The 24,225-nt window shown below is 39.6% G+C and overlaps 1 protein-coding gene across 5 annotated transcripts in view; it reads left to right on the forward strand.

The window, feature by feature from the left end:
* The window catches only part of usp9 (ubiquitin specific peptidase 9), a 39,700-nt gene that overhangs the window by 3,669 nt on the left and 11,806 nt on the right, over nucleotides 1-24,225 (forward strand). For 3 of the 5 annotated variants that reach the window (XM_053328165.1, XM_053328166.1, XM_053328168.1), the window contains exons 2-26: nucleotides 511-779; nucleotides 6,516-6,661; nucleotides 7,148-7,227; nucleotides 8,299-8,411; nucleotides 10,719-10,937; nucleotides 11,778-11,893; nucleotides 12,021-12,272; nucleotides 13,407-13,542; nucleotides 13,632-13,784; nucleotides 14,064-14,168; nucleotides 14,343-14,549; nucleotides 14,667-14,803; nucleotides 16,752-16,790; nucleotides 18,469-18,602; nucleotides 18,732-18,822; nucleotides 19,709-19,822; nucleotides 19,913-20,141; nucleotides 20,940-21,035; nucleotides 21,207-21,418; nucleotides 21,577-21,817; nucleotides 21,991-22,140; nucleotides 22,540-22,660; nucleotides 22,779-22,909; nucleotides 23,496-23,774; nucleotides 23,904-24,029. In XM_053328165.1, coding sequence (XP_053184140.1) covers nucleotides 678-779; nucleotides 6,516-6,661; nucleotides 7,148-7,227; nucleotides 8,299-8,411; nucleotides 10,719-10,937; nucleotides 11,778-11,893; nucleotides 12,021-12,272; nucleotides 13,407-13,542; nucleotides 13,632-13,784; nucleotides 14,064-14,168; nucleotides 14,343-14,549; nucleotides 14,667-14,803; nucleotides 16,752-16,790; nucleotides 18,469-18,602; nucleotides 18,732-18,822; nucleotides 19,709-19,822; nucleotides 19,913-20,141; nucleotides 20,940-21,035; nucleotides 21,207-21,418; nucleotides 21,577-21,817; nucleotides 21,991-22,140; nucleotides 22,540-22,660; nucleotides 22,779-22,909; nucleotides 23,496-23,774; nucleotides 23,904-24,029 — 3,729 coding nt within the window. In that variant the 5' untranslated portion in view covers nucleotides 511-677. The remainder of the gene's footprint in view (nucleotides 1-510; nucleotides 780-6,515; nucleotides 6,662-7,147; nucleotides 7,228-8,298; nucleotides 8,412-10,718; nucleotides 10,938-11,777; nucleotides 11,894-12,020; nucleotides 12,273-13,406; nucleotides 13,543-13,631; nucleotides 13,785-14,063; nucleotides 14,169-14,342; nucleotides 14,550-14,666; nucleotides 14,804-16,751; nucleotides 16,791-18,468; nucleotides 18,603-18,731; nucleotides 18,823-19,708; nucleotides 19,823-19,912; nucleotides 20,142-20,939; nucleotides 21,036-21,206; nucleotides 21,419-21,576; nucleotides 21,818-21,990; nucleotides 22,141-22,539; nucleotides 22,661-22,778; nucleotides 22,910-23,495; nucleotides 23,775-23,903; nucleotides 24,030-24,225) is intronic. The other 2 variants (XM_053328167.1, XM_053328169.1) reach the window with 1 other exon arrangement.

The following is a 24,225-nucleotide window of genomic DNA, read 5'->3' on the forward strand; positions in this document are numbered from 1 at the left end:
TGACAACTGCAGTGGTGTCTCAGTTAGCATATTTACTTCGTCTGAAAAAAATATAAAAATCACTGTTAATAATGTAATTTGAGCTCTGAAGCTTCTCTGTGGTAATTTACAGAAGTATGCAGGTGCAGGAGACATATCTCGAGCTGTAAAGGTAAGATAATTCAGGCGGTGACTTTGCCAGGTGTAATTCAGATGTAATGATCCAGAAACAAATCTTTGATTGGTACTTGATATTCTGAAACTAATGACATCTGCATTAGTGATCCGTATCAGAAAGAAAGGCTAGAGCAAACCTGTTCATAACATACCTACTTGGTCACTGAGCACAGAACTTTTCATCAGGTAACACCAGCGTGCACAGTGAACTACCGCACTCTGTTCAGTTTATTTTAATGGTCATTTTCTGCAGTACAAGATTATACTGGTCCGTTAACCTGTTTTGCTCGTGTATTGCGGTAACTTAACCAGCCTGCTAATAATTCTGACCTTTACCCCTCTTCCCTGCTCCAGGTTATGCAATGGTCTCAGCGGCACATCCAGATCTCCAGGTGCTTGTGTCCCTCTCTCGTGTGTTCGGGCTCTATTCCCTCTGCTCTACAGCTGAGGTGGCTGTGATTTCCCTCCTGGCCAGCGCTCCCTAAGAGGCCAAGATTGCCAAGATCTGCCCTGTGGCGAGCATGACGGCCACCACGCGTGGCTCTCCGGTGGGGGGCAATGACAGTCAGGGCCAGGGCCAGGCACCTGATGCTCAGAGCCAACCCCCACTGCCACAGAACCAGGTCAGCATCATCTTTCCATCCCGAACTTGAAAATTAGACCTCCTCATACTGTCTTTAATACACCCACCATGTTTTCTGCAGCTTTCATCCAATTCACTCATCTTGTATTTGTTTTAGATGCCTGTGCATAACTCTTCCTCTCCTACAGTAGACACCTGTAATTTAATTAACCTGTAAAGGGAGAAGAACGATGTGTGTTTTGATGTCTCTCTTTTTGTTGGTCCAGACACTGCAGCATAGTTTTTTAACAGATATCGCTCGTACCTAACCACACACAGATGCCCAAGGGGATGAAAAGGGAGGGAGGAGGGAGCGGAAAAGAGGGAGAAAGAGAGTGAGGCATCAATGAACAGAGCCTCCTGAGTGATGGATAAAGGGTGTGTGTGTGTGTGTGTGTGTGTGTGTGTCTTTGTGCGTGTGCATGTGCAGGCCTGTGTTGGTTAGAGATGAGCCGTGGTGAGACGTGAGAGGCAAGCTGCCTATGTAGGTCAGCCAAGCAGAAGGAGCCTTCACCACACACCCCCACATTTCATATTTCTCAGTTGTGCATCTCTCTGTTTTATGTGTATCGCGCTCTCTCATCCACAGCTGCTCACACCACTACTGATATACATACAAACTCATCAGCTGAGGAATTGGATTAAAACGAATGGTCACTTTGGTGCATCCAAATGCGCTTTCATAAATGCCCATTGTTTCCCTTGCTCCTCTGACTTTCTTCCTTCAAAAATTGCTATTTGACAGCACTATTGCAGAGATACACCCACATAGTAACACATTTATACTTCTAACACAACCGTGTTGGCTTGCAATTTCTGCTTCCTTAAGGAAGATACGGATGAAAGGAGTTGCACTGTATGCCAAATACTCTGAGTATGATGATGACTGGAAAATCTTGTATTTCGAGACTTTTCAATGAGAGACACCTGTCCTGCAAACATATACACTGGGTGACCAGAATAACAGAAACCCACTCAACCTACATAGAAGAGTTGGGATTTAGCTTTCCCCTGGTACATGTCGTTATAGAAACAGGTACATTTAATAGCAATTTAAGTTTCACTCTTGCTTAGCTGGTCTACGCAAATCAGATTTCCATGATGATTGAAAAATGTATGACTGAGAGAAAATACTCATTTGAGAGATTGTGTTTGTCTTTAGTATAATGTGTGTGGCATTTTAGTGAAAGCAACAGTGAAATTCTGCAGCTGTTTTTCCTAAGATACTCAGTGTTGTGCACCTTTTAATGATATTGGTTTGTTCTTTTATCTGTACTCATATTGTAAGTGGACCTGCTGTGGATTAATTTATGCAGGAAAACTTAGCCATTAGTAAAATTAAAAGCATTCTTGCAGGGATGTAATGAGTTAGTCTGCAGCATTGAGAATTGGGCCCTTTCAGGCATTGTTGTTTTTTTTTCCTTTTGTTTTATTTACGGATGGATTGGTGTCAGCTACATAAATCATAAATAGAAACCTGTTTCTGGTCCTCTATTTGTTTGTTCCGGGTATGCTAGTGATGTAAGCAAAACTCAGGAGCGACTCAGCAGCCGTCATCTGTGTAGGGGCAGCTGAGATTGCCACTTAAGGAGAACAGCTGGTCCACCTTGAAGGTCAGTTAACCTTAAGTGAGTTTGAGCATGGCTCCACGTCTGACAGGGCTTTGAAATAGTTGGAACCTTTTTAATATGGTTTTATCGAAGCAATACAATTAAAATTGCATGAATAAACATTTACAAAAGAACGTGAACATTTTATTTAGAATTCAAAAAGCTCTATTTAATACAATGTCTCCTATTCAAGCAACGGTTCCCTTCAAGTCTGTGTCTGTGCTCATGTATGTGATTATATACATCACAGCATCATGTGCTTTTAAATATAGTCTCATCTTTATTACATTCTAAATCACATGCATTACATCACCTGCTTTTATGGAGCGCAGACAAAAGTATTGTGGTGAGCTGGCATGTGGAGAATGGAGATGTGAGGTGTCATGTCCATGAGAAAGAGACGGCAAACTGGTTTACAATGTTTTTATCCAAAACGACATGCATCTGAGAGTTAATACAAAACAAGCATGGATTTAGTCACGAGAACAATGACAATAAGCACCATTAAGCTAAGTCCAATAGGATGTAGGTGCCAACAGGTAGTGCACAGATGAAATGTTCAAAACTCATCTTGTACAAGATTGTTAAAATACTAGTTTGTGATTAAAATGTGTTTACTGGACTCATGATTTTCTCTCTCACCATTGATTAAGGAAATCTCCATTACACCACCCTCAGGTGCATAGGTGTTCACAAAAGAACTGGGACTTCAGTATCTTCTTAAAGATAAAGCAGAGACTCCCTCTCGGAGATTGGCAACTCATTCTACAAGTGGGGAACTACAGAGAAGAGTCCAGCAAGCGACCTAAGGCACTGTTGTGGTGGCACTAACGGGTGCCTTTCATTGGCAGAGTGTAATGAGTGCAAGGGAGCGTAGACCTGAATGAGGAAGTGGATGTTGGTGGGAGAAGTTTTAGTTGCTGTTTTGTGAGCAAGCATCAAGGTTTTGAATTTGATGCAGGCAAAGTGGAGGGATGACCGAGATAGACTGCAGAAGTCTGAATATGCATGCTGTGAGATCTGCCAGTAAGGAGTTGCAGTGGTCAATGCGAGATATTATGAAAGCCTATACCAGGAGTTATGCTGCATGGCCACACAGGTGGGGTCTAATGTTCCTGGAGTACAGGCCAAATTGACAACACCAACCTTAAAGGTCAGTTGGTCATCAATCATGACAGAGTTTGTGGGCATGAGTCAGATTGATTGAAGCTGGATAGTAATCTGTTGTTGTGTAGAGCGACTGGCTGGGATGACGAGGAGCTCAGTCTTAGAGAGGTTAAGCTGAAGATGGCATTCTTTCATCCATGTAGAGATATCAACCAGGCTTGATGAGATCTGTGCTGAGACTGAGGTTTTCCAGTGGGAATGATAGGAATAGCTGGGTATCGTCAGCATAGCGATGGTATGAATACAATGGAAGCAGATGGTTGCACCACGTGAGGTCATGTTTCTTCCCTGACTATGTCACTAAAAGGGGAGCCTTTGTGTTATTGGCTGCTGTCTTTGTTGAAAACTCCGACAGGTGATGTTGACAGAACAAAAAAGGCCAAATTCACCTCTGAGGACACAGCAGCAGTGCACACATGCTAGAGTTATTATCTCCTCTAAAATATGGCAACAGTTTCGAGCATTCTTTTGTTTCATGATGAAATGATTACCGTGGCGAGATGAACGTGAAGTATATTGTGAACTTTCTATGCTGTCATTCAGAGGCTAACGTTAGTGGAGTGGTGAACTCCAGACCGGCTGATGAACACACACTGCAGCATTAAACCACTTGGATCAACTCTGAGGTGAAGAAGTAACCCTGTGCTCAGTCTATGCTGGAGACGCGACGTTAACAATACAGCTGAGGACTTAGCCTCCCCTCAGTTTGTTATTCTCATACAGGCAAGAGGCTATAAGATGCTTTCAAATTAGTTCATTCATTCACTCATTAATGCAGTTAACTTTTTAATATAAGAAGACTGTGGACTGTTTGTGTTATCTACCAGTTCTGTTTCATAGTTGAGTGGAATAAGGACACCAGCGAGTGGTTTGGCACACAGCATACTGGAGCATGAGACTAAAAATAGTGCCCCTTTTTCTATTCATTCAAATCAGTTTTCAATCAGGAATCGATTCTGAATCAAATCGGCACCCAAGTATCATAATAGTGTTGAATTGGGAGATAAGCACATCATCTCAAGTTTAAAAGAATTAAAACTGACTTTATTTTTCATCCATCTTGATATAAAAGTCAAATCCCTGGACATTTTTTGTCTGTCAAATCATGATTTTTTTCCCGCTTAAGTGCATGACTCTAAAGGTGTGCAGCACGCATGTTCGCCAGCCCTTGCCACCTGTCAGGGAAAAACCCTACTGTGATTCCATTTCCAACAGGAGTGCAGTCTCGGTAGAGTGGCCCTGCTTAAAGCCGGAGTGATTCACATCATCCAGTTGGCTCTCAGAGAGGAAGTCAGAGACTTGGTTAAAGACAGAGGGGGGGGGGGTGTGTCTTGAGGAGGTTGGACAGGTAGTGCAACAAAAGTCTTGCAGCAGCTCGGAGGCTTCCTCCTTGATCAGAATGTAGAATGAGCAGAGTCTGGACCTGTTGGCTGGCAGCGGCAGACTGAGTTGGTCAGGCTCAGAGAACTGGTTACTAATGTCAGAAACCTTATCAGTAAAGAATGAGGCGAACATGTTTGTAATTAAGGATTTCAGATTTGCTCGTCACTTGTGCTTATTAACGAGGATCAGTGGGCGGACATGCTGCTCCACCAGAAACGTCTCTAAATGCACATCTTTAAATGCACATTTGGAACATTTGCTCACTGACAAATAGCCTTAACTACACACACATTGCACTGCTCTCTCTACACCACACAATGGCTACACACACCGTGCCACCAGGAAAAATCCTGTGCACTCCCCTGCCCTGGGCGAAATGGCTGCGAAAAACCAGTCGACGACAGAGCTGTGCCATATGACAGTATTGTGCCACAGAGTCCTCTTGTGTGCTGTGTTGTTGCCTTTTTTTAATGGCAACAACACAGCGCACAAGATAGTTGTAAGAAACAACACACTAGCATCTACACAACATCAACTGTTTGCTTTTCAGCTGTTTTGCTTGTACTGTTAGTTTGGTTTCCACCGTAACATCAATTTTAAACATGGTCAAATGAGACCGTCAATGCTTTTTCTCACCCGCTTTTATTTATTTATGGGATTGTTTTGATGTCATTTTATGTCAGTTTTTAGTGGATGTATGTTATATTGTTTGAGTCCCTAACCTAAGACGTTAGGGACTGATATCATTGTGTGATAGGCAATTAAGTTTTTGTTTTGTTAAATAACTTGCAAAATAGTAGTCTCAAAACATGAAAAAGAAGATGCAGGTGTGTCAAAATATGCACGTGGTCCAATCCCACTCACTGCTCTAGTGAGTGTGGACAGGGGAGTTCACGGTAATACAGTTGCAACATGTACTTTTGTTGTATTTTTTACCAAAAATCTTGAGTGGAGAGCAAATTTCCACCAGAACTGGATACAGAGCAAACCTTCAAGCTCAGGATGTGGTGCGGAAGCTCTGTTGTTGCAGTTGTGTGGAGCTCAGCAGTGGATGATTTTCTACCAGTTAATTGAGAAATGGCCACAATATATTTTTGTTAACTTCACAAATTGTACTGTTACAGCTGTTGGAGTGCACATGTAGCGTAACATAAAAAATGTCTTTGTGCATTGTTAACTCATCTTTTGCTCTCTCTTACTCTGCTGCCTCAGTACACAGTGCAATACAAAGCTTGTTTGGCCATTGTTTGCGTTGTTGAGTCAATTTGTGTATTGATACTCAGGTGTGTGTTGTTACTGTTCAGCACAAACAAACTTCATTCACCTATTCATTTGGTTTCTTGTTGTGTTGAATGGAGTATTTTCAGTTGTGGGTGTTTTTTTTCTGTGGCATTCCTCTTACCATAACACTGTGCCACCACGTTTCCCATTGTTTCCTGTCTCTTAACTACTATCAATAACTGTCATGAAAATCTAATGAAAAACAAACAGATTGCTGCACCAGTGGAGGGGATAGTTTTTCTTGGTAACAACACTGCTGTCTAATGTCTGATTTTTCTAATTTGTTTTTTTCCCAGACATCATCTCCAAACTCATCTAATGAGAACTCTCCAGTGAGCCCACCAGATGAACAGGGCCAGGGGGATGGGCCCCCTCAGCTGGAAGAGGAAGAGCCCGCTTTCCCCCACACTGACCTAGCCAAGCTAGATGACATGATCAACAGGTATTTACTCACATGCTGGCACAGAGGCTGCAACCTAGGTCACGCTTAATTCAGCACACGACATATAGTTCAAACAAAATGCAAACCCATTCATGGAAATATTGCTGTTCAGTGCTCTTAGTGATTGAAAAGTCCACAGGGTAAGTGAATTTCACTTTGTAAAGTGAAAGTGAAAATTCCTTTCTGTTGACATTGATTGATTTCAGACTTGTTCAGTATCGTCAAACTTTCCTCTTTCTTTCTTTCTGTATATACCAAGTGCATTGGTACATTTTTGGATAAGTGCAAATTATTAAATTGGGTGGATGCATCTTTTTTATTTCCATTAACTTTGTATTCTACCTCCAAATTTCACTTAAAGAACATACCATAAGAGCAAGGTAAACTGGGCTGTTCAGGGTTCCGGTAGCCATGATCCATTACTGTGTCTTTTACATGCATTTGTTGGTTTTTCTGTTGATTTTCATGTGGGTCTCTTCTTTCTAGGCCTCGTTGGGTCGTTCCAGTTTTGCCAAAAGGAGAGTTAGAAGTCCTCTTGGAAGCTGCTATAGATCTGAGTAAAAAAGGTAGGAATTAATCATGATGCAGCACAGATGACTCACAAATAAATCACCAATAATTATTTTTATTTTAGTCTGTCGGCTCAGTTTTCAATTATTCAATTATTACACTATAGAATATCAGAATATAGTGCAAAATAGTCCGTCACGAGTTCCCAGAGCCCAAGGTGCTTTTTTTTTGTCCATGCAACAACTTGCAATATGAAAAGATTTAATTTACAGTGACTCAAAAACACTGAAAGATCAGTTCATGCAAAAGTAGCAAAGGTCAGAGCAGAAGTTCTGATATTGTTTAGTATTGATGTAAAATTAATTCAAGAGCTTAAACTGGTGAAGTATCTATATGAATACCAGTACAGACATCCTATATTGTAAATTTAGGATGAGCGACACCAGAACCCCCGTGGTCATTGTAAGATATGAAGAACTTTTGTAATGATAACCTTTTGTGAGATAATTATAATTTTTTGTTTGAATGTAAGCATAAGGAATTATAGAAGAGGTACTTCTCAAAGTATTATTTAAACCACCCGTCTGTTAAAATTAATTTTGTTATTACAATCAGATAAGCCCAAAGTAATTTGTAAATAAGGTGCCTGTTTGAAGAACATCCTTCCTTTTGTGTAAGTAACATTTGTTGTACATTAGTCATCTGTGAGCTATCATTTTGTTATTCCTGTATGTACCGTTTGTTCTCCATACTGTGTAGTCATGGTTCTGTGTCGCATAAATTAATGAAATGAACTGCATCACTGCTCTGCCTCATGTTTAGGCTGTAATACAGAAAGCTTGGAACACGTTGACTAAATTGACTCAGTTCAGCTAATAGCTTGTCAATAGATGTTTTGTACATCAGATATGAAATGTCATACTAAGACTGAAGTAAGACTCCAGATATTCATCTTGTTAGACTGTCATGTGCTGAAAACGAAGCCCCCTGTTTTAAAGCCACACTAGAATAAACTACTTGAAACCTTAATGAATCTAAAAGTTGACTTTCATTTCCTTGATATTTGTTAAAAACCATTACTAATGCAATTGAACACGTTTAATATGAGTGATTGTTTTTCTTTGCAGGACTGGATGTGAAGTGTGAGGCATGTCAGAGGTTTTTCCGAGATGGTCTGACCATCTCCTTCACAAAGATCCTGACAGACGAGGCAGTCAGTGGCTGGAAGTTTGAGATTCATGTGAGTCTGAATTTAATACTGTGTTTTTGTTTAAAATGTAAAGTTTTATGACAGAAAACCCTGCTGGTATATGTAATGTATGTTCAAACTAAATTTTAAAGGTGAAGATTGCCCAGATATGCAGTAAATTCAGTTTTTGGAATTTGACACTATTTCCATATCCCAGAGATGAACAAAACTACTCTTACTGGTTTAAATGGAAGGATCAAAAGTGTTAATGACAGAAATATCTTTATTGACAGGTGGCGTGATTCAGTACAGTCAGCTCAGCTTTATTTGTCCTTTAACATCTTTGACCTTATCTTATAAGAAGTATGCAGTGTTCAGACCTGGGTGTTGCCTGCAAATTGAGTTTTCTGTTAGATTTTTCTAGAGCTGAGGAAAGCGGCAACGGCAGCAGTGATCAATACTCTTTTTGTTAAAAGTAGCTGAGGTTGGCTGTTGTGTTGTATTAGGGAGATTGATCTCTGGAACCTTTTCACAATAAACACATTGGACAGATGAGGATATAAGGGCACAGTGTCTTTGCTTCTTCTGTCAACTGTACTTGAACTGAAGTTGCCTCAAGTTATTTGAGTACATTACACAGTTTTGCATGTTATAGTTCAGATGAGTATGTATTCTGATCCATAGCTGTTCTGATTATTCTTATTAGTCACTCAAAATGTCTAGGAAGCAAGACTCTTACAAAGGACATGACCAAAGTATCTAAAAGCTGTCTTTAGTATGCTGTGAGGAGTCAGTCCCATATTGATTACTCATATCTAGTTCCTTCAGATATGTGAGCCCCACTCTGGTGTAGAGATGTGCTGCTATAGTGTTTCTACTGTATAGCCTGGTGAAACTTTCCAGTGGTGACAATATCACCAAACCTTTCAACCACCTTCATTACTATGATTGTCGTTGCTGCTCTCCTGTCTTTATTATCAGTTTTACTTTGATAAAGTAAACCAGTCCAACAGGAGACAGCAGCCAAAGCTAACCAGATATGGAGCTAGTAAAGGAGCTAGTAATGTTCAGGGAGAGAGCGCTGCCTCAGTATCTCACACATTACATTCTTCCTCACAACTCCTTGAACTCCAGAAGGTCCTATAGATGGATAGGCAACATAATAAACTGACAGTGAAAGAACCAAAATGAAATTCATGAATTTGACTTGATGTAAAAGTCTGAGGACCAAACAATTGTAATTACAAGTGATCAACAATATGCAGGTTTCTCTAGTTCTTTAACAATTGTTGATATCCAAAACAGATCAGGCTGTACATAATATCTAAGAGAAACACAGAGTCATTTCTAGTTAACTGTCCAACTTGAAACAACCAGCCTGCTTTAGTTTTGTGTTCTTGATGTCAGTTTATTTGCAGAGTCTGATAAGCAATACACAGTTCATTGTTCAGTTTGATTAAATCCAAGCCAACCATGAAGTAGTAATATTGTACCACAAATAGAGGTGTTTCATGGCAGTTTGATGATAATTGTGATAATACCACTTAGAGTGATATTTTTGACCACAATTGTTGTTAAGTGAAAATTTGATAGTGGCACATCTGCAGCTCAGAGCTTTGTAGGAGCAGCAGTAGACTGGCATTTTACTAATAACACTTTTTGTGTGTGTGTGTGTGTTTGGCGATCTGAAATGGTTTGTACATCTATTAAAATGGTCATATGTGTAACTGTATGTTTTTAATCTGTGTGTATATCTCTTGGATTAAACTGCCTAAGGATGCAAAATGAATTGTAAAGTGAAAAAAAAGTTTTATCGTGATTATGATATCAGTGAAGGCACAAAAACATAAGTCTTAGGAGTAATATGTGAGACTTGACAGGAGTCTATTTTAGGAGTCAAGTCTGTGGCAGCTGCTCTATCATGGTGTGCTTGACTGCAGGGTAATTGGGCAGAAGCCATGAATAATCTAGTGTTTCTTCTCATACCAGGTACAGGGTGTTATTGAAATGACATAACTAATTCAATGCTTTTAGAAAACAAGAATATCTAAAATGATATTTTACACCTTGACCCAAATTGGGAAGTCAGACTCAACTTTTTCAATTCTGATTTGGGTAAGTCCCAAATATGTACAGGTTTTAGGTCATCACAGGTATATAGTGTATTTAACAGTCTAAAATACAGAAGGCAAATGGTGGTTAATCCAGTAACGTGATCTCACTCATTCCTGAGGAAGGACATTTTCCAGTTTGCCTTGAAATTTGTCAATTTTGAATTGAAATTCTCTGCATCATTCTCTCTCACTTCTTTCTGTGTCTCTCGTAGTTAAACGTGTAATTTGTTTCTCTTTTCCACAGAGGTGTATCATCAATAACACGCATCGGTTGGTGGAGCTGTGTGTGGCCAAGCTCTCTCAGGACTGGTTCCCCCTACTGGAGCTGCTGGCCATGGCCACCAACCCCCACTGCAAGTTCCACATCTACAATGGCACACGGCCCTCTGAGACCGTCCCCGCTGGAGCACAGCTGGCTGACGATGAGCTCTCCGCCCGACCACCAGACCCACGCTCACCTAAGGTGAAAAACCACTGCATCTTTCACCTAATAAAAATTGTGCCCTTTAAATTACCTCAAGTTTTGAGGCTGATCATAGATTGTCTTTCATTCTTACTCTTTCACTGGGCACCTTTTCTTAAAACTGACCCCATTGCTTTTTCCCTACATTCTGTGATCATATGAATCCAAAATACGCCCTTAATAGTCTGGACTGTTCATGATATTCCTCAACAAATTGCTTTTAAATATAATATACAGCCTGTAAAAGCATTTAGTACATTAAAAATCATGTCTTGAGTGATGGCTGTACAGGCTATTTTCTTCCTCAGAGGACAGTTGAATTCTTTTTTTTTTCCTCCCTAGACAAAATCTCTTATCCTGAGGGCCCCTGTGAAACAAAAAATCTGCCTCTGGAGTAGGCAGATAATGAAAAATGGGGAACTCAAAGTCAATAAGACACTTAGTGCTTGTGTCAGGAAGCAGATTGTGTAAAAGAGAAGGTGGATACACCAGGGCATAGGAATTGTACAGCGAAAGAGTGATGAATACAGCGTGGGCATGGGTCAGTGTGAGCGGCACTGCAGCGCTGCTTGCCTGTCTGACTCTGTTGGCAGGAGGCCCAGGTCTACTTAGGGCTCCACTGTACAACTATGTCAGACTTTTATTTTGCTACTGTTTAGTTTTTAGGGTTGAAATGAATCATCCTTAAATATTAACAAGAATGTAAACCTTTTATTATGTTTAAGATTATTTATTGGCCAAAAAGTGGTTGTTTGAAGTCTCTTTTAACTCCCAGTTAGCAAATCAGAGATTCAATGTATTGTTCGCTTCATTTCCTAACCCTTCATTTCCTACTTACAGGGCTGGCTGGTGGACTTAATAAACAAATTTGGCACGTTAAACGGGTTTCAAATGTTGCACGATCGCTTCATGAGTGGCCAAGCACTGAACGTCCAGATCATCGCTGCACTTATCAAGTAAGCCTGTTGTTTAAGAAGTTGCACAATATTTGACACCATGTTAATGGGCTTTCACCAACATTTAATGGGCTAACAATGTGTTGACTAGTTGTTGTGAGCTGATTTTGTGTTCTCTTCATTACAGGCCTTTTGGCCAGTGTTACGAGTTCCTCACATTGCACACGGTAAAGAAGTACTTCCTTCCAATCATCGAAATGGTTCCCCAGTTTCTAGAGAATCTCACAGATGAGGAGCTTAAGAAAGAGGCCAAGAATGAAGCCAAAAACGACGCACTGTCCATGATAATCAAATCTCTGAAGAATCTGGCTTCTCGTGTACCAGGACAGGAGGAGACCGTGAAGAATTTAGAGATTTTTAGGTTAAAAATGATTCTTAGGTGAGTATGAAAAGAGCATGTCCTACTTAAAGTCCTGTCATGAAACTGGTAAAGATCCCCCCCAGACATTTTTCAAGATACAGTGGAAACTGCTTTTAGTGATCACAGTTACAGTGATGAACCGCTTATGTGGATCAGGAAGCTTAGGACCAACTCATTCCTATACAAATGCTGTTCAAAGAATTTGCTCATAGTTAAGTCTAGCTGTCTGCTTACAGTGTTAATTTTGGGTCTCTTCATACATGACAGTATAGTGGGGGGAAATGTAAAACTATGTTAATTCTGTTTTTTTACTTTGTTTTTCTTACTTTATCCCCATGATACATCTATGATATGTACTTAGTTCCTGCGGCACCATTATAGCCTTGTGGTAACCCAGCTGTTTCCAGCTGGTTACCTGAAGCAGGTGCTGCATGCTCACCTCAATGAAAAACATAATCTCCTGGAAGTTTATGATTAAAACAAACCAGTAAGATTCAGCAGCAAAACAATGTGTTTGAACACCATGAATTTTATTGAATATATTTTGAAACAATCAGTGAAATTCATTAAATAGCAAGAAAATGGTTTAATTTCTTTATATTCATGTAATAAATATATAAATGTTAATTAGATTGGTAATCTGCATGAAAATTGGGTCATAATAATCATCCGCTTGTAGTGATGAATTTGACAAGGACAGATGTGATCACTATAAGCGGTTTCCACTGTATTTAGAAATACACTGCTTGGAATAAATATTTGGGTCTGAAGTTGATTTAGCTCATTAAAATCCTTAATATTATATAAAGTCCTTCTACTTCATTCAAAAGTCCAGAGTCTTTGGATATATACATATTGGTCATTTAAAAATGTAACAGCTGGACACAAGATGTCTCCTACTGCACTCTAAAGTTCATTTTCACAAAGTTTTCACGTCACATTTGTATAAATTGCATACTGTATCATGATTGGCTCCAAACTAGTCGTGATGTCACAAATCATGCAGATGAATGTGAAAACATCTTTCCAGCATCTCACTCTGCACATACATCACAATGTTGACTAGACTTTAAATTTTAAGTGCAATTGTCATCATAAACATATAAAATGATTTAATGTAAACTAAAATAAACTTTGCATTTTTATCACCAGGTTATTGCAAATTTCTTCTTTTAACGGCAAAATGAATGCACTAAATGAAGTTAACAAGGTGATCTCCAGTGTGTCCTACTACACACATCGGCATAACCCTGAAGAGGAGGAATGGCTGACTGCAGAGCGCATGGCGGTAAGCTCAGCTGTCTACTTCTTTATTTTTCTACTTTACATCCAAGAGTTGTCTTTGTGTAACATTGACTTGTCTTCATATTGTCTCAGGAGTGGATCCAGCAGAACCACATCCTGTCCATTGTCCTGAGGGACAGTTTGCACCAGCCACAGTACGTCGAAAAACTGGAGAAGATCCTTCGCTTCGTCATCAAAGAGAAAGCTCTTACAATGCAGGATCTGGACAACATCTGGGCTGCACAGGTGCACTGCAACCACAAATATTTTAGTAGTATTGTGTTGATGCTGTCATTTTCACACATACAAGAAAAATTGGTTTGGTGTAGATTAATATTTTACCACTTTACATTTTAAATCTATACAATATCATCCAATCCAAGTACATGATAGAAATTCCAGTTCACTTTCCTGTAATGCTAACATTACATTTTGTAAACATAAAGTTTGCTGCTGATAGGATCTTGTTACGTAATTAATTACATTAAACTAATAGTTGGGTATTTTGTGCGTTAACATCTGCAGGCTGGTAAGCACGAGGCTATTGTGAAGAATGTCCATGACCTTCTGGCCAAACTGGCGTGGGATTTCTCACCTGAGCAGCTTGATCACCTTTTTGACTGTTTCAAGGTGAGTAAGAGTCTCAATAATCAGGCAGTTACAAATTATGAGGGATTTTGTATTCCATATACAGTTTCATGCAGTTCTGGTTTACTCACAGTACACTTGAAGTGTAACATCACAGCAACTTTAACGTTGTGTCCGCTATACTAACCTCTGGACTTGGGTGCTCCACTTGTGCAGGCAAGCTGGACCAATGCCAGCAAGAAGCAGCGTGAAAAACTGCTGGAACTTATCCGGCGCCTGGCTGAGGATGATAAGGATGGGGTGATGGCCCATAAGGTCCTCAACTTGCTGTGGAACCTCGCACACAGCGATGATGTGCCTGTAGACATCATGGACCAGGCTCTTAGTGCTCACATCAAAATATTGGATTACAGTTGCTCACAGGTACATTTTGTGCAATTGTTTGTATAATGTGTAGAGGCAAATGACATGAAAAATGACACATAGATGCACTTTTTAACTCTACAAATATTGATCGTGTTTGCTCCTTTTCACCCACAGGACAGAGACACACAGAAGATCCAGTGGATAGATCGCTTCATAGAGGAACTACGAACCAATGACAAATGGGTGATCCCTGCTCTGAAGCAAATCAGAGAAATCTGTAGCCTCTTTGGAGAAGCTCCTCAAAACCTTAGGTAAGGTCATGACTGAAAGGGATTTTATTTTATAGGGCTGGGTTTAAAAAAAAAAGATTTCCCATTTGAAATTGATCTTTGTTTAAATTTTCTCATATCAATTCATAAAATCTCAGATTGATTTTTAAAAAAATATGTCTTTTCCCATAGATTTTAAATACAAAATTAATCCAGATAACTGCCTTTTGGCTTAGTGGTGGCTTTGGTGGAGCAGCTCCCGCCATCCCAAGATCACATGGCTAGATCTCGTTGACGATTAAATTAAAAAATTTAAGGTTGTTTTATACACTACATTAAAGAAAAAACTTATCTGATCACTCACTAATCATTGTCAGTCTACAGAGTCACACTATATTGTCTTAATTATTAAGTACAAACTACATTAATGTGGCTGCTTTTCAGTCAATTTGTAATGTGAACATGAATATTTTTAATAATGGACCAGATAGTAGGTCTCTTGTACAATTTACAGCATTAGTTCTCTTAAAATCTCTCACAATACCAATTTTACTTGATTTATAAATGAAAACCTCCTAATTGAATTAATATCCAATTCAATCAAATTGAGACCTTGTGAATCCAAATCAAATCAATTTGGGAAATCTGAATCGATACCCAGCCCTATTTTTTTTACAGGAAACATGCTGGAAAATGTTGGCAAGTATGAATTGTTTCCTTGGTATTTTTTTAAAAAAAGTATGTTATTTTGAATGATGCCCATTGATTCCACACAACACATAAACACTCATAAGAGAAGCAACAAAACCTGAGATTTAATTTTGTCACATATTTGACATTCCAGGCATTTTGATCACATTTGCACAAGAGCTGAGGCCGTCAACTCTTATAATTAGTGCCCACCACAGTAAATGGCCCAGCGGTTTAGCTTCATACCACTGAGAGATAACACCAGAATTTCCCTCTGCAACTCATCCCTGTGCACTAATTAACCACGAGTGCTCACTGGGATACACGGCCAATGTTTTCAGATTTAAATTTTTTACTGATGTCTCACTAAACCTATTTTTACTTTTTAGACTTTTTTTTGTATGTTCTGAAAACACATCGAGTCCCCTTTTTTAAATCAAGCATTACAGTTGGTTTATGCATTTTTTTAAGTAACTATGGTTTGAGTCAAGGGTTGCAAATTTTTCTTGAGTACAATGACAATGTACACATCGCATCTGGATTTTATCTGGATACAAGATACTTAAAATAAGTGTAAATTGGGCCTTTGTTTGCTTTGTTATACTTAACGTAAACTCTGTAACTGCTGTTGAAAGATGGAGCTGGGTTATGTTGATAGATTTAGGCCCTTAAACACCTCAAACCCTTGCATAAACTGAAGTAGTCAGTCACATCCAACGTTTCAAAATACACACTTCTTTCTACAGCTAACTAGCTTGTTAGTTAACTGTACCAGATTAGATAGCTAACTAGCCAGTTAGCTTTTTAATCTGGTTGCTATTTTATGAAGTCAGTTTTCAGTGATATGTTAAAGTTACTGTTTGTGTTTGCATGTTTTTTTAATGATAAGCATTTTCCAGAGCATGCATTTTGACTTTTTTTATAGTATTATTTACAGCTGTGCTCTTCCTACTATATGTCAAAATGTATTCTGTGAAAAAATCCTATTTGTAATACATGCTTATTAGAAGAGGTGTGCAGGTTTAACATACTTTAAAACTTGTTCTGTCATTGAATCAAACTGTATAGGCTATATGGAAGCTGTCAGGGAGCTGTAGTAATTAAAACATTTTTAACCAGGATCTGCAGCCCTAACAAAGATATGCATTCATTCAATGTTAACATGGTACATTTGTGAAATTATTGTAAGATTGATTTGAACTTATATTGTTTGGCGTTAATCGTCACTTACATTGAATTAGTGCTTTTTTTCCTAGTCCCTATAGAAAATATATAGTATACATGCCTGTTGTTTTTTCAGAAAGAAAATGCCAATTAACATACAAACGAACTTAGTGGGGTAAGTTGAGTGCTAATTCCAGGGTTCTACCTATTTCTGTGTTACGTCAAGTCTAACTTTCTCTTTGACATGTTTATAACATGTACTATGAAATGTAAATCTGTCATGAATCTGCTTTAAGCAATCCTTTCTTGGGTTTCATCTCAAATGACTCATTCTTCATTCAAGCTCCTGTCCAAAGTCCTGCACATATGTAGTTCAGTGTATCAAGAGAATATAATGGGGGAAATAATAGCCTGTAGGTCTATTTTGGGGGCTCCAACATAAATTACGCTGTTGTTGCTCCTTCCTTCTGGGTTACAAAGGTTTATAACAGCAATTGTTTGCACATTCTACATTAACATCATATATATCATATCATTATATATCATATATAATATAATACAGTAGTCTCTAGGTAGTCATTATGTATGATTATTATGTAGTAAGTTACCTACACCTAGTTTATTCTTCAGTTGTCTAATTTTATGTAATTTGATTTCATTAACATTAAATATAATGTCAAAAAGCTTGAAGGACAAGTGTTGAATATATAGTATGTGCATCTAATTATGTATGTATGCAATGTTGCCATAACTACCATAATCACATTAAACTATTGTAGTTATATTTCCTATGGATCCCAGTAAGACCAGCTGTTGCTCTGGTTACAGCTAATATGGATCCACTAAACATATTGAAGTTTTAGGTTAGATAAAATAAAGGTGTGATTACTGAATCTAAGCCAAGTTCAAAACAGTGTGCAAGGCATGGTCATTATTCTGAGGAGCAGACACCTCTGGGTGCACTTCATCTAATGGGCTTCATTTCTTGGGGTGCACTTGGTGGGAGTTTCTGTGCAGAGTATACTTAGTATTGAACCAGAGCCACAGTTCACACACAGAATAGTCCTTTTAATCTGGACAGTTACACAAATGAAAGGTCCTTTGAGATGAAGCCCCATTCTTCCTGATGCCAGCTCTTTTCAGCTCAAATGATTCAATGCAAAATATCAGGGGTATTTCATGCCTTGAACCCACTTACTCAAATATATGCTTATGTCATTCTAACGTAACAGTTTGTTTTCATGCATTTAATATGCATGTTGATTTTATAATTTTTTTAAATTGGAAAAAGTACCCGACACAAATGATGTTTTATTTGTTCAGATGAGCGTAATCTAGCTACTTCTAATCAATAAAATGAGTCATAATGTATCTGCAGCAACTTAATGAACGTGAACCAACTCTGTTTTCACAACTTTCATTGGTAATTTGAAATGATTTTAATATGTTGCAGATTGCCATGTGGCTCTTTCTAATTCAGTGGCTATCAAAATTAAATTGTTGATTATTTGGTTCTGAAGTTTGACTTTCAAACCAAAAAAATGTTTTTTAAGTGTGGAAGCAAGGCAGGAAATGGCCTTTATTGATATGGCGTCTTCTGCTGGTTATTTTATGACATACATATACATACACACACTCAAATACACCAAAAGCTGCTTTCTAAATGTCCCTCATAGAAACAAATGAGAAATCAGTCATACTATTTTCTGTAATCAGAAATTGTTACTGAAGGTAAGCAACGTGCCAGCTTCACTCTCACTCTGTTTTTTTTTTTCAGTCTTGCTTGCATCCTCACGTAATATCTGTTTTTGTCCCCCTTTCATCAACTGCTCCTCCTGCTGTTCTCTCTTCAGTCAAACCCAGAGAAGTCCTCATGTGTTTTACCGCCACGACCTGATCAACCAGTTGCAACATAACCATGCTCTGGTCACCCTGGTGGCTGAGAACCTCTCTGCCTACATGGAGACAATGAGGCAGTTCTCCAAAGGTACACTGTCAGGGCCAGAAGTAGCCCTTTGTGTTAGTTGGACATTTCATTGCCATACTCTAAGTACAGCTGTTGAATCAGGAACATGCACTGTCTCCAGTCTGATTGGTCCTATGTGTACTTTTACAGAAGAACAGGCTGAGTTTGACCCTCAGACGGTCAGGCCAGGAAGCCGCTACAGCCATGTCCAGGAAGTACAGGAACGACTCAACTTCCTGAGGTACAATATTATCTTAATTCTTTCAAGCTGAAATACCATCAAGCAGTGGTCTTGTAGTTCTCTTAACTAAAATGGAGAAAATCTTTATCAAGCATATTCTGCCTTTTATACACGTCCTGTAATAAATAGCCCGTGTATTGCTACGAGATCCGTCCGATCACTGTTGTGCCCATGCAAAGGCAAACTTATATTTGTCAGTTATTTAAAAATAGCTCTCATTCATGTTAAAATATGTATAATGGTGGAATACAAGCGTTCAATTATGTAATAACCAAAACATTGGCATTTTTGTCAAAATGTGGGATAATATTTATCATAATGTCAGAAGAAAAATGGGTGCCACATTGAGAGTGATTATGATATAGTTAAAATATGTCATACACTCACATATGGCTTGTAAGCACTACTCAATACGTCGATAGTGTTGTCTGTTGGTTATGGTTTTGTATGAGATGATGTCTGACCATGTGGAAAATCAAGAATATTTAAATTTTAGGTAGCTACCAGTGACTTACACTTTTTTTTTGTTTTTTTGTTAAATTGCCCATTTTGCACTATTTCTTTCTCTCGAGTATTTAAAGTTGGTCCAAACAACTTCACTTTAAGGCAATGTGAAAAGCCAAAAGTCATAAAGGGGGTGAGACATGATATATTTAAGATATGGGGATAACTGGGCACATTTTCAGATTTTTATACACTAACAATCGCTCCTGGAAGGCATTCATAGTGTTTCACATGACAAGGAGAACTAAAGAGAAGTTCAAACCCTAGCTCCTTTTTCACTTCCACACACATGGCCTATCAGGACATGAAGTGAATGTGAATGTTGGATCACCTGTCAGACGTTACAGAAATGACTGTATACTCTTGTCTTTGTTTTTGCCAGGTTCCTCCTAAAAGATGGCCAGCTGTGGCTGTGCGCCCCTCAGGCCAAGCAGATCTGGAAGTGTCTGGCTGAGAATGCAGTGTTTCTCTGTGACCGCGAGGCCTGCTTCAAATGGTAACGTTTGATTTGATATCATCTTGTCTTTGGCTTGAATGATCTCCCTTACAACCAGAAAACATGTCTGTTCTGAATGCTGTGATACAGGTACTCCAAACTGATGGGTGATGAGCCTGACCTGGACCCAGACATCAACAAAGACTTCTTTGAGAACAATGTCCTGCAGTTGGACCCATCTCTGCTGACGGAGAATGGCATGAAGTGCTTTGAGAGGTTCTTCAAGGCTGTCAACTGCAGGGAGGGCAAATTGGTAGCAAAGCGCAGAGCCTACATGATGGATGACCTGGAACTAATAGGCCTGGATTACCTCTGGAGGGTGAGGGGATTTGTTTCAACAGGCGCACATAAACGCATGTTTCTATTCATTTGGTATGGAGGCATGTTTCAGAAAGTGCTTTTCAACTATTTTGGATTCCTTCTTTTGCTATATACTTTTATATGGTTTTAAAAAATCTAATTTCTTAAACACTGGAGAAGACATCATCATATAGTCACCACAAGCACCACTTTAATATTTATAATGAAAGCTTGTGATTGATTTAGTTTTAAATAACTGTGTTTTGTAGAAGGGAGTGCTGTACACTTGAATAAGTAGGTAATATGTGTAGGCTGTAGCTTTGACTGGATGACCAGTTACTGGTCCTATTCCCAGTCATTTGGCTCACGTCACACTCGCTCTCTCCACCACACTTATATCCTTAAGATAAGAATTGCTTTGTCAACAGCAGAAGAGTTGTTCAGTGAACATGTTTATGAGATCCTGTCTTACTTTGCAGCCATTTATGCAAACCATTTTGACTACCTTACTTGAACATTGTAAACCTGCAATACTTGTATGCAGTCCCCAGTGAACTTCTCTAGTATCTTGTGTCATTCTGTCTGCTACTTTGTTTACCACCATTATGCAAGAGGAAAATGTACAAAAAAACAGTACTCCTGTGAGCACAGTGTCTTGCCCCCTCTTGTGTCCTGAGTGGTAAATAATGAAGCTCCACCAAGTCCATCAGACCTCTCAGACATGTATGCATGAAAAACAAACTTCCAGCTCTGAGTAGGATGGAAACCCCTGCATGGAAGAAAAAAATAATTTTTCTATTTTCTCCCTTCCCCCTAGGTGGTAATTCAAGGAAGTGATGACATTGCCAGTCGAGCCATAGACCTGCTGAAAGAGATCTACACCAATCTTGGACCAAAACTGCAAGTCAATCAGGTACAGGAACCGTCCTCTCTACAAGCACCAGTTTAATCTGCTTATGTCTACTTCTTTCTCTTTTCTCATTCCTGTCTGTCCATATACACTTGTCAACAATGTACTGTTTACCAATGTATTTATCAAGTAATCTAAGACTGCAATGACAAAGTACTTTTCCTTTCCCTGTAGGTGGAAATTCATGAAGATTTCATCCAGTCATGTTTTGACCGTCTGAAGGCATCCTATGATACCCTGTGCGTGTTGGATGGAGACAAAGACAGCATCAACTGCGCCCGTCAGGAGGCTATCCGCATGGTGCGAGTTCTCACTGTGCTCAAGGAATACATCAATGAGTGTGACAGTGACTACCATGAGGAGAGGACTATACTGCCGATGTCAAGGTATAATGTCACAGTAGATAGATAGAATAGATTTTAACATTTGATGTTAATTAGTTGAGACACAATAGCAAGAAATCAAAACAAGTCTTACACTGCTCTGCTTAGATCGCGTGTCTTAACTAGTTCACTTAAATCTTTTCCTCCTCTTTCTCTTTCAGAGCTTTCCGGGGGAAACATATCACATTGATCGTACGTTTCCCCAACCAGGGACGTCAGGTGGATGACCTTGATATCTGGTCACACACCAATGACACAATTGGCTCAGTTCGGCGTGGCATCCTGAACCGAATCAAAGCGAACGCTGCACATACCAAGATAGAGCTCTTTATAGGTGGGGAGGTTGTTGACCCAGCTGACGACAGGAAGCTGATTGGACAGCTCAATCTGAAGGATAAAACGGTGAGAATGTTGGACTGGTGTTCTTTTGCATAAAAAAAAAGAACTATTTTTATGTTCATATTCACTGTGTCCACATCTGAATTTTCCTTCACAAGAGAAGTGATGATTAGTTTCACTCCATCAGTCAGATCAGCAATTAACTCACTCATCTTTTTTTTCTTTTTCTATTGTAGCTGATCACAGCCAAACTGACCCAGGTGAGTGCCAACATGCCCTCAAGCCCAGACAGCTCCTCTGACTCATCCACCGGCTCTCCTGGTAACCATGGCAACCACTACAGCGATGGGCCTAACCCTGAAGTGGAGAGCTGTCTTCCTGGTGTGGTGAGTTTACGGCACAGAAACTATAAATGAAGCTATTTCACTGTCATTGCCTAGTACTTAAGTTGTGCTCGGCTAATAGAGTCTGAATGTTTCGATTAAATCAGTAACTAACAATGTATGACTGTGACTATTCTACATACACATTTTTTAACACATTTGGAGTGTAATTTGTGTAACTGTAAGCAATTTACCTTGTCCTTTTTTCAACTTTTAGTCAGTTAGTGACCCTTAAATTAAATAACAATAAATTATGTCACGTCTGATTTCCCATGTGAAATGGTAGCGTCTTTCAGCCATAATATTGAGCACTGTGTTTTGTGGTCTAACTGCTGAATTTCAAACAGTGGTGTGTCATTGTGTGAACAGTAACATTGTAACACCCTCTGTCCTATTTCACAGATAATGTCGCTGCATCTGCGCTACATCTCCTTCCTGTGGCAGGTGGCAGACCTGGGCTGCAATCTCAACATGCCCCTGCTCAGAGATGGAGCCCGAGTTCTCATGAAACTCATGCCTCCAGGTATACACAGACCTACCCTTCCAATATTATCCAGCCATTTTACTGGATGGAAATGTACACCAACACACATGTACAATTTTAACCCATTGTCATGTTTGTGTTGTCCTTGTCTCCTCAGATAACACTACAGTGGAGAACCTGCGAGCTGTGTGTCTGGATCATGCCAAGCTCGGTGAGAACAGCCTCAGTCCTTCGCTGGATTCACGCTTCTTTGGCCCCTCGCCCTCACAAGTGCTCTACCTTATTGAGGTGGGTCACAGTGTGTCTTTGCATCACAAATTGATTCTTTCTGTGCACTGTTTACCATGTTTACCATGTTTGTTCTGGTAGTCTAACCAGCGTGTGATGTAATGGTCTGTTGTTGGGTATTAAGGGTTTCCTGTTTTTAGCAGAGGTGGTGAGCCACACTGGTACTGACACATCCGATCTCAAGATCAGTAAAGTTAAAAGATTTCAGCCTAAACTGTGAGCACACTCATTCAGGAGCCGCTAAAATTGGGAATGAGTATAAACAGTGCAACACTATTCATCAACATGGTTATAGTCATATTTTTCATGTAGTTAGAGGAGGTGGACCACCTGTCATTTGCAGACAAACACTGTTTAAAGACCCTAATGTTGATTGGTGATACAACTCTATTAGCACTTACAGTATGGCGTAAAGACATGTGGCCTGTCTCATGAAGTTCAACTACAGTGAATAAAATTTGGAAACCACGTTCCGCAGTTGAGGCGCCTCCATTTGCTTATCTTGCTGTGTGAGACAAGCCAGTGGTTTCTATCTCATGTCTGTTGATCAGTAAGATGGTTTACACTATTCTTGCCAACGTTCCAGGTTGTGTATGCATTGCTGATGCCAGCCAGTGCCACTCTGGGTGAGGATGCAAGCGACTTCCAGTACAACTTCCTGAAGAGCGGAGGCCTGCCCTTGGTGTTGAGCATGCTCACTAGGAACAACTTCCTGCCATCAGCAGACATGGAGACACGTCGTGGAGCTTACCTCAACGCGCTGAAGATTGCCAAACTCCTCCTTACTGCTGTAGGCTTTGGGCATGTTAAGGCTGTGGCTGAGGCCTGCCAGCCCAACGCTGAGGGAAATATACCTGTTTCACCGGTTAGGCCACATTCATAACTCACACAAGGGCATACTTTCAAAACTGGTTCCCCAGCTAACTGATTTATTTTTACTGACATGTCTTCATCTTTCTCCATAACCCCACCACCTGTCTCACCTTGTCTACAGATTAATCAGGCCACTCATGACCAGGCCCTGGTCCTCCAGAGTGCCCTGCAAAACATCCCCAACCCTGCCTCAGAATGCATGCTGCGCAACGTAGCCATCCGCCTGGCTCAGCAGATTTCTGATGAGGTAATTGGGAAAATTTAAGAGAATACATTTTGCAGAGATTTTAAAGATTAGGACACCTTGCACTAATAATGATAATGGATTTTAATACTTAATTTTTAAAGGCACAAATTATCTGTAAATGTCTAAGCGGACATCTGGTAACAAAAGGAAATGCCTAAATCATATGTAGATGTTTGCGTATAGAGATGAGAGAGGA

The sequence above is a fragment of the Scomber japonicus genome, chromosome 11, assembly GCF_027409825.1.
Source record: "Scomber japonicus isolate fScoJap1 chromosome 11, fScoJap1.pri, whole genome shotgun sequence".
In the NCBI taxonomy this organism is placed as follows: Eukaryota; Metazoa; Chordata; class Actinopteri; order Scombriformes; family Scombridae; genus Scomber; species Scomber japonicus.